This window comes from Symphodus melops, assembly GCF_947650265.1.
Source record: "Symphodus melops genome assembly, chromosome: 4".
NCBI classification, from domain to species: domain Eukaryota; kingdom Metazoa; phylum Chordata; class Actinopteri; order Labriformes; family Labridae; genus Symphodus; species Symphodus melops.
Genome location: NC_136694.1, coordinates 10,514,202 through 10,524,910, shown reverse-complemented (window position 1 = coordinate 10,524,910; position 10,709 = coordinate 10,514,202). Strand labels below are relative to the sequence as shown.

Sequence of the window (10,709 nt, the reverse complement as noted above, 5' to 3'; positions counted from 1 at the left end):
CCCAACTGTAATCCATCATGAGCTCAGCTCTTAGCAACATTTTGCTAAGTCACAGTGTCAAGGAAAAACTTTTTTTTAAGAGGCAGAAATCTTGGGCAAAAACAGAGTCATGATGAACAGCCATGTAATGAACTTGAAAAATAGGATAGAGGGAGATGCCGAAAGATGGAAAGGAACAGACAACAACAACAACAACAACAATGAATAAGACAGATTTAAAGCTACAGTGTCAGTATATGTGTAGTATTTGCAGTAACAAGTATGTTGATTATAGAGGTTAGTTGAGCTGCTCTAAGATTCACTTTCGTATTAGTATTAATGATATTAGATATTGAATATGATAATAGATGTAAGGCTGATAACATTTCAATTATTTTTTGACTTAATGGCTTAAAGTATGGGTCTATAAAAAAGTCGAATAAAAACAGCAATATATGAACATTAAAAGAACAAAAACGAGATGCACATTAAAAAGACAGTCTGAACTGAACTGAGAAATGAATGGGTTAAGGACACAGAAGTAATGTCAAGTGCCATGCAGCAACAAAGGAAAATCTAATATATTACTGATATATTTGGAAACATCAGACATCAGCTGCAGCCAGAAATGACCAAAAAAATCAACAGTTTCATCAATTTCAGTGGGTCCCAGGGCACTTGAAAGTATTCCCAATAAAATGTTTGTCTTTTAGAAACAACTAATTTGAGCGTCAAACACTTTTTTTTTTTTTTTTTTTTTTTTTTTTTGAATTCTGGTATTTTATTTTGTGAGACTGACATTGTAAGACTTTTTTTCCTGCTACATTGAGATGAGAATTCAAACCCAGGCCAGCCACTGGGAGGACTACAGCCTCAATACATGGGGCACACACACTAACCCCTGCACCCCCCCCACTTGCCCCTGTACTGGCAGCTCCAGCACCAGTCTGGCCATGTTGACACTGAACAGTATAATTGATGAATGTCTGGCACTGCTGAGGAGGCAATAATGTGAAGTTCAAACAAAGAACAGATTTATCTATAAATCATCCAGAAAGGGATTATACTATTAAGGCCCTAACCCTTCCTACAGAGTGTGTGCCCCATGTAACATTACATTTATGAGCTCTTCATGAGTCTATGCTGCAGCTAAAGCACAGCACACCATGTGCTGCTGATAACTTGAAACACACCTGCATACTTAATGCCTGTCTTGATCATCCAGATGACATATCTGTGGCGGTTGCCATGTCACATGCATGTTCACAGCAGGTGATACAGACTCTGTTGCAGAGCAACCAATGAAATATATGAGCTTTTGTGGAAGGAGATGGAGAAAAAAGTGTTAATTTTTCTTTTCAACAAGCAAAGGTTGCAGATGTTGTAGTTGATTTGCTTTACATGGCATGTAACGGTAGCACAAGCACATATTGAAATGTTGGATAAAACACCACGTTTTTTTTTCCATTTATTTTTTTTAGCTTTTTCCAGTTACACTAAACTGAGCTAATACAGAATAAGCCAAACTAACAACCTCCCGGATGCCAACTTCATATTGAGCAACTATGGGTGTGGATTTCCACTCTCTCTTTTCACTCTCTTCCGCTCTCTCTCATTCTACTTTTTTAAACTAAAATAACAAATGAATATCAAAAACAACAAATGTATTTCTTCAACTAATATTTCATAAAGCCTGAATAGCATTCATTAATCAAAGTCACAAATCCAAAGTCTGTATGTCAAACAACTTCCATCCTCTAGGTTCAGTTGTCTCGACTCGATAGTGTCAGCTGTGTCATTGCTCTCACAATTTGATCTCCTAATGTGTCAGAAGTAAAGGCAGAAGGTGTTGCTAAAGTGACTCTACCATTGATTAAACTTATCACCTTGGTGTGATATTTTACTGCCTCTCAGTATGTCTGGGTGTAAGTGTCATTATTTTCCAGCACAAAGGAGAAGGTCACTCTTACACCGTCACCTGGTGCGCTCCCTGGTGAGCGTCTTCCACTTAACAGCGACTTAATTAGGAAACCATTAGAAATTCACCTGGTTTCACACTCACTACCTGGCTCAAAGCTACTTGTCAGATGGAGTTGTGCTGCTTTCTGACACTGTTTCCTTTTGATTTCGAGTTGAACTGAGTCTTCGAAGGTCGAATTTGGTGGCCCAGAGGTCAGTGGTAGAGAGAGTTCCTAATTACCTGCTTAAACAACATGAGCAAGGCAAATGGCCACAGCAGGGTCAGAAAGATTTATTTTCGACATGAATATCTCTTTAAACTCCATAGATAGCCAATTTAAATGCACTTTTTGATTAGAATTACTTAAAAAAAAAAGGTTACAGCTCAATAGTCAATTGGCTGATGAGCCTTTGTACGACCTGATTGCTTTTCTCTTTTGATTTTAGAAAATAAATAGATAATCAATCCACCTTCCTTCCTTGTGTGCTAAGTGTCTAACCTGTGCAGTCATCATGCAGCTTTTCACTCAGGCAATCATGAGCGATGTCTGTTGGGACTGAAGCGGTCCGTTGGGTACCAAAGGCAACCAGGAAACCAGCAGTAGCCCAGAGATTTTAAAGTGGAAAAAATAGTCTGCCACCTCTGCTCCATGGGACTTCTTGTTTACCTGAGCTGATGGCTATGGCCTCTTTTCAACTTTCTTCTTATCATGCTCTGTAATCTGTTCCTGCTTTTTAGGGAGCAATCAGATTTATAACTTCCAGGTGATGCCTGCACTCTTTTAACATGAATCCATTTCAGTTTTTCTCCAGTCTCCATCCACACAACCGCGCTTTGCTCCTTATCTGCCCCCCCCCCCCCCCCAATTTCAGCTTCTGATGGCAATCGGAAAGTCTGCTCACGAATGGACCAGCTGGAAACCTGCAAACTGGGAAAGTGGCGGCACTTCTGTAGGCTGTTTTTCCTGAGCCCCTGGTTTTTCTACATATTACAGTTCCCACTGTCCCCACTTTACTTCTCCTTATTTTCCTGTGGGATATTAATACAAATCTATTAACTTAGAAATGGTTCCTCATTAATTTAGCTCATGCTGTAGTGCTTGTTTCTATGAAGTGTAGTATTTGCTTATATCACTGAAAATAGACGAAGAAGAGTGCTGTTAATCTGAGGGGCGTTCCAATTCCTCCCATATTCTGCTGGTTAAATGCACATGAAGAACAAGAACATTTCAAAGTCAAACAGACTATTTTGCACTGACTGCAATAGGCATGTTGAATCCATCACCTCTTTGCAACACTAGAAAATGCTAATTCAGTTCATACTAAACATAATATGCCAGTAAACTTGAATATCTTCAATTGCATGTATCTCTAGTATGAGTGTGTTGACAAAAAACAGTTTATCCCAAGTGTTTTCTCTGAAATATCATGTTTCTTCCACATTCTTTACTTTAATCCCACTGATTTTACACCATAAAACCCATAAGACGTACACGATTTTTCATTATTTATTCACCACTTTATTATCAAAGTATTCACGTTTTGTGTTGTTTATTTGTTAAAACTAACTGACTATATTCATTTTATCATAAAATAAATAAACTTCTGCACATTGTCAAACTGAGTAGCTACCAGACCTTCACCAGGAAAATACTGACAGCTAAACTAATTCAAACAAAACAGAAAAAAGAAAAAAATGTTGTTGAGACATGTGAACTATATCAAAAAATCACATGTGCCTTTATCTCCAGCACACTGGACTACTTCATTTGTCCTTCAGCAGGACAAACTCTGAAGCAAAGCAGGAAGAGCGACAACATTACTCCGATCTTATAACCTTTACATTAGTTACCTGTCTGTTAGAGAATTAAATAGGGTTAGGGTTAGAGTCTTATCTAGAGTTAGAGTCTTAAAGTCTTATCTGTCTTTGTGGTTAAGACTCATGTTCCTGCCAGGCCCCTCAAATCCCCAGACACAAACCTCTCAATTGTTCCGGAGGTCAGGAAAAGACAAATTGAAATGAATGATTTTTAAGTTAACTTAAAAAAAAGCAACAGCCTGACAGAAACAAACAATATAAAAAAATCTTTACTCCTTCGTCTTTTAACATTTCTTAGTTTTTACTTGATGTTTTTTCTTTTTAAATGTGAATCCTTTTTGCTTTTTTGCTTTCTTTATGAGTAGCTGAGTTACTTTGTTTTCACATCATACATAAATTGTGCAAACACATAAACATTATTTTAGCAGCATTCACTTCTGCAATGCAATATTCAGTTGAAATTTTGATTAAAACTTCAGCTAGCCAATGGGATTTTTTGTGTCTTTCTTGGGTTTTTCTGTGGATATGTAGCATGTTTTATAAGCTCTTTGTTTATAGTTGAAAGGCTTTAAACCCAAGTTATCTACTGTTACACTACCACCAGCATGATGTTACCAAAGACCTAGGTGCCATTCACTTCAGAAATACAGCACCTGTGTCCTCATTAATATAGACCCTTGTGGTTGTGTTACCGCGGCAACAGAAACTAGGGAGAACAAAAAGAGTCCATTGCTTAACTGGATGTGTTATTGCCAGAGAGGAGTTGTGAAGACGACGATTGAGAGTTGATTTGCAGCGTTGTTGTTTGTTTTCTGTGCTTTTTACTTTTGATGCAGAAACGTTCACCTCATTATCTATTCAGGGGAAAGGAAGCTGTGATTGTAATCACTCAATTGATTTCCCATAGGTGCAATCACCTTCCAATCAATGAAGAGGGACTGTTTGACACACAACCTTTAATCTTCTGGATGTCAATACAGTGAGATGCTTTCTGTGTGCAAAAACCAACACCAATCAGCTCTGTCAGACTGCTGCAACAGGTAATGGTAGTGAACTTGCAGTAAATAAAAGCAGACAACACTGCCAAATATTACGAGACTGACAGTTAAGTGCAGTCTTGTGCTTGTACACTTGACAATGTGGGGATATTGTTCTGTCCAATCTGTCATTAGCAATGTTGCTAAAACTGATAAAAAAAGGCACCAAACATAATCCCTAATTATTTTCAAATAAATCATTGGATCATTGTCATTCTTGATATAGACCCAATGTATCTATAACAACACAGATCAAGCAAAGACAGCGATGAGTGAAAGGGGAAAACATCAAAAATGTTCTTTCAGAGGTTACATTTGTATAACCTTGCAGTTAATGTTTTTTAAATATTGTGTGAGAAGATACTGAATATTAGTTTTCTCTTCTACGGTCCAGCTTTCATGACAAAGGGACTAAAACTACAGATTCTTTTCATCATATCATTGTTTTATTGTTCCAACAAGTTAGTCAGTGCTTCATATTGTTATTGTAGAAAATGTTAGCGTGTTTGTTTCTATTGTAAATATTATTTAGTTGGAAGGTGTAAAGTTTCACATTAGCTTGCTGAAATAGTGAGCTTGTCTCTTCAATATACAAATGGCAAAAATTGTAAAGATGACTCATGAACACAATGATGATAAAAAGGGCCAATGTATAACTTTGATTATAAGCTGTTTACTGTATTCTCTGTTTTTTCCGTTTACTTGTAAAAAAATATATATTATTGAAAAGAGCAACATGCAACAATGACATCTAACATTTAGGTACTGCTGTTCAAATTCAAAACATTGGAGGACCTCCCCTCCCTTTAGAGCCAATGCATTTTGCCGTATTGCAGACAATTAATTCTTCAGTTTTTAACCAGCTCTGCATCAGTTTTGAAATCTGTGCTCTAATATCTCAATCTTTCAAAACCATCTCCTATATTTATCCTAGTTTTCCCACACCTCTGGCCGTGCAGCTTATTGAAAAAATACTGAGGCTTTTCAGGTCTGGCATGATAATAATCTGAAACTACTTCCATCCCTGTAACACCTGTTGGTTTGCTGTTTGCCTGGCAAATTGAAGGGGAAACTAAGTCATTTGCCCCAGTACCACATACAATTATACTTACTCTGTGTTGTTTTTACCTGCTTTACCTCTCGATCTGTACTATCTGTGAAGCATGTGAAGTTGTCAAGAAAAGTGCTATACATCATTTATTTAATAAGTGTGTTGTTTTTATTGGCCCATTTGTGTTTGTATCCCTATACTCCTGAGAGCGAGACCTGATCCATGTCATTACATTATGTCTTTAAACACCTCCACCTTCATGACGGTGGTGAAAGAGGATAAAATTAATACTTTTTATGACTTACAAAAGCAAATAAAATCATGAATGAAAGGGTAGACAGTTTTTTTAATTGCTTTTCATTTCTGCTGCAGTGAAGGTGTTAGACGAATCAAATTAACTGTATACCTCTGGTGAGATTTTTACATCAGAAAACACAACTTTAATTTGGATGGGTCAAGATCAGCAAAGAGGTAAAAGGTATCTATTTTGTCCACAGGGTTTTCTAAAATTGACACACTTGCTGGATCTATTATTTATCACATCTGTCAACCATGTGCCTGTTATCTTCACAATGATTCTAGTTTTTGTCTTGATGAGCTTTCATAGTTTTAGATATGACGCTGATAAAAAAAGTTAATTCTTAGATAGTCTTCTTTGGCTGTAGCGATTTGAATACATAAGCTGATACATCTGGCAGGGCAGTGATCAAGCCTCTGTTGTCTTCTGAATATGTGTTTCTACTGATCTACAGAGAGGACTGTTGACTAGCTGCTGGTCTGATTTCTGATTCATTTGATTTGCCCGTTCCTCTCAGCTCCTGTTCACATAAGTGATGGCCCATTGTGGTGTGCCACAATTCTGACAGTTTGTGTTCAAGTCTCAGGTTGCGACTGAGCCAAAATCTTAATTACAGATACTGAAAGGAGACAGATTGAAGGCTGGATGGATGCATAATGCAGCATCTGTTCAGTCTGCAGGTGCAAGATAGATAGATGTATGGCTAGATAACAACAATTTAAAAAAAAATCCAGTTAGCATGTTAGCAAGAAGCAGGGTGTACATCCGTTCAGATATTATTATAATTACTATTATTGTTATTATTATTATTATTATTATATATCAGATTCTGACAGAATTTAGACTTTAAATTGAAAAGTTATGTAAGTGGAAAACTAAATAGCCTGCTCGCACACCATTATTCTATAACAACTCTCTGAGGTCTGGAGGATCACTTTTTTATTTCCCAAAATCAGTGGTCTGAGTCAGAAATACATTTTCTGGGAACAAATACAAACGCAGCTTGTGATGTCACCCTTTTTGTCATTATTTAATTAATTAATTTATTGCATTATTATTATGACAATGAAATTGATGGATTAATTATTACCAAATTAAATTATTGGATCATATACACTTTAAAAAAAAAAGTGAGTAAAAATAGTAGTCATCATCTCCTGTTTGGTAGCTTTATCAGGTATAGAAATTAATCTAACCAAAGCAGTGTCTCAGGTTTGCAGACAAATAATTCAAAAAATCCATATTATGCCAAACATTGCCTCTTTCCTTATCAACCTTCAAATTTACTTCATAAGTTTAGAACAGTACAAACCAGAGTCATATTTGCGCAAAATCTGGTATTACTCTACTTTGTTATTTGACATGGTTGTTTAGTGTCTCACAATGTCTTTGTCGGCTTTGTACCATCTGCATATAAACCAGTGCATGTTAAGAAGGGTTAGGTGTGACAGCAGTATGAGACTATGTGAGAAAATGTGCTTGATTCTGTCTCGCTCATATAATTTCGGATCTGTCTGCATTGTGTTTCCTGTCTTCCCAGTGCTGCCAAGCTGTTTGTCATCCCTGCATCATGGACACTCAGTCTGGTGCACCATGGGAGCTCATCAACAGACTGACAGATACAATTTATAAGGGCTGACGGGTCATCATGGAGACGGACACCACCACAGGTCCAGCCACCACAGGGTGGGTGGGGTCAGCGGCCGGCCTGGAGGGAATAGGTGGAGAGGGCTCGTCCATCAACACTGCGTCCTGGTACATGCCGTACTCACTTGGCTTTCAGGTGTCGCTCACCGCCTTCCTCATGCTGGAGCTGGTGTTAGGTTTCAGCAGCAACCTGACTGTTCTGGTGCTCTACTGCTCTCAATCTAACTTAGTGGACTCTGTGAGCAACATGGTGACTGTGAATCTGCACATCCTGGATGTGGCAGTGTGTGTGCTGTGTCTGCCTATCACTCTGGTGGTTGTGCTGCTGCCTCCAGGACCAAACCTCGCCCTGCTCTGCTGCTTCCACGAGGCCTGTGTCACCTTCGCCAGCATAGCCACAGCCATCAACATCCTGGTTATCAGCTTGGACAGATATGACATCTCAGTACGGCCCGCGAACAGACTGCTGACCACACGCAGAGCAACACTACTCCTGGTTGCTGTTTGGGTAACCTCTGTGGCTGTGTTTTTCATCCCATTCTTGGAGGTGCAATGGTCCAGTGGAGATGGAGCAGAGGAAAGAGGGCAGGAGACACTTATGTCGTTGTCCTCTTACGGTGCCAATGGCATGCTGGTGCCAGCGTGGCGTAACCAGACTCTGCTGTGTGTTGGTGGGCAGAGCTATCACACAGACATGGCCATGTATTACCATCTCCTCTTGCAGGTACCCATATTCTTTATAACAGTGGTGGTCATGCTGTTCACCTACTCCAAAATACTGAGGGCTTTAAACATTCGCATCGGCTCCCAGATAAAGAAGAACCAGCGGCCAAAGGGCCCCTCCTGCAGAGAGCGCCGTAAGAAACAAAAAAAGAAGAAGGAAGTGCTCAGAATGAATGATGGTGAGGATATTGGAGGGGAGCAGTGCACCATGGATGCTACCAAACAGCTCAGCCATCCTCCACTCATACCTTCACCTTCCCCAACCCCCACAGCCACCTCCCCTCCTGCCCTGTCCTCCACTGCCCCGCTGGTGACCTCAGACTCAAGTGCTGCCACTGCTATACCCGCCAGCATGGGTGTCCAGGCCTCTGTGTCAGCCATCATTGCCCTGAGGCGGGCAGTGCGGCGACACAGGGATCGTAGAGAGCGGCAGAGGCGGGTTTTCAGGATGTCCCTCATAATTATCTCCACCTTTCTGGGTTGTTGGGCTCCCCTCTCTGTGACAAATGTTCTAATCTTGGGCTTAGGGCCCAGTGACACACTGGTCAGCGTACGTCTTTGGTTTCTTGCCTTGGCCTATGGCACCACTGTGTCCCACCCTTTGCTCTATGCCTTCACTCGACAGAAGCTGCGCCGTGTTCTTCGTTCAAAGGTTAAGAAGAGGGTGGTGTCCCTGCTTCAGGTGGATCCTTCTCCAGGGGGCACAGTCATACACAACTCCTGGGTGGAGAACAGAAAAACCAGCCGGCAGGTGCGGCTAGAAGCAAGTGAAGGTACTGACCGCTGCCTGGCAGAGGTCCTGTGAGATGGACACACAACGGCAAAGACAGTATAATTAAAATCAGAAATGGGTCACTATTGTGTGTGTTTTTTTTTTTTTTATGAAACTCACTGGTGCATGGAGCCAGTTTAAGAAATGTGAAAAACACATTTCTACCTCTGGAAGGTGTTTCAATAATACCAGCAGCAAAGGCTTTACACAGCTACCATTCACCTCAGGCAGCAGTGGCAGCATGATGCTTTCATCACTGTGGTGTACACAGCCTCTACATACTGTATGAAGAAGAATATACAAAACGTGTGTATATACAGTAGGTTGTATATAGTTCTTACACTCTGTCATAAGGGGAACTGTTTACATAATGATAGCACCTTCTCATGGCGGAGCCTATTTCTAGCAAATAATGCAATCTGCAAACAACTCAACTGATCTGAGGCAGCTGTAAAGACATGTTGATACAATTATACTCTCTGACCCACTTCTTGAATGTGTTCAATATTGTGTTTACCTAAATTCTGTTCTGAAAGCTTTGTTCGATCCTATGTAGTGTATTCAAAACTAAAAGAGGAACATGTTGGATACAAGCAAAGTGAGTACATGAAAGAAGACAAAATGTAAATCAGTCAGGGTTACAGGGAGTTTTTTGATAAAGAGAAGGCGAGGAACAAGCCAGTGAACAATTACATGCTACTATGAGATAACAGCTGCAGTTTTGCTCACATTAGTAATTCAGAGAGCCACAACACTTACTACACTTTATGACTAAAGTGAAGTTAATGAATAATTAATCAAAAGAATTATAAGAAAATCACATGAAGTGGGCATAACACATGGCAGACAACATAACAAGAACAAAGTTTGACGTCATAAGAAAGAAATCAAACCTAAAATTGACTGCTGTCTTTACTCAACTTTCTGAGTACATTCTCATCAACTACTGACTAAACTGACAACCTCATGATGAAGAGTATTTTTTATTGAACTAGTCAGTTTTTTTTTCATTTATTTATCTTTAGTGTCCTTGTGGTTTAATTTTGGGCTTACAATGTAGAAAGGACTCTGTTTGAAACTCTCTTGAAGCTCTTTTTAAACCACCCTTATGTACATACTGTGAATATTAAGCACATGTGAGTTTAGTAAAAACAATCTACTGTTGAAGCCACTCAGCCTCTGTTTTAATGTAGACAGATTTTTCTACATTTGAGGATTGATTCTTATTTGGCTTGCTTGTCCTGATTTTTTGACCCATGGTTTAACTAAACCTCAGCAAACCAGCAAGTAAAGAGGGTCACTTTTACTTTAGCCCAGCACTGACTGGTGAGATTTTTAACAGACTAGTGTTTGTTGTTGACTGTGATTTTCTTACCTGTGTGTTCACTGCTTTAAGTCTGTACTCTACCTGGCTCAATTTAGAA

At 39.4% G+C, this 10,709-nt stretch overlaps 1 protein-coding gene across 1 annotated transcript; it reads left to right on the top strand.

Moving 5' to 3' along the window:
* The first annotated feature begins 7,687 nt into the window (after positions 1–7,687).
* LOC306822502 (G-protein coupled receptor 22-like) lies at positions 7,688–10,156 on the top strand. The gene has a single exon (XM_079341585.1). The coding sequence runs from the start codon at positions 7,792–7,794 to the stop codon at positions 9,316–9,318; it is 1,527 nt and encodes a 508-aa protein (XP_079197711.1). The 5' UTR covers positions 7,688–7,791; the 3' UTR covers positions 9,319–10,156.
* The last annotated feature ends 553 nt before the right edge of the window (positions 10,157–10,709 follow it).

Excerpts from the sequence above, each read along its gene's own strand:
- LOC306822502 (XM_079341585.1), top strand. The coding sequence starts at position 7,792 with ATGGAGACGGACACCACCACAGGTCCAGCCACCACAGGGTGGGTGGGG.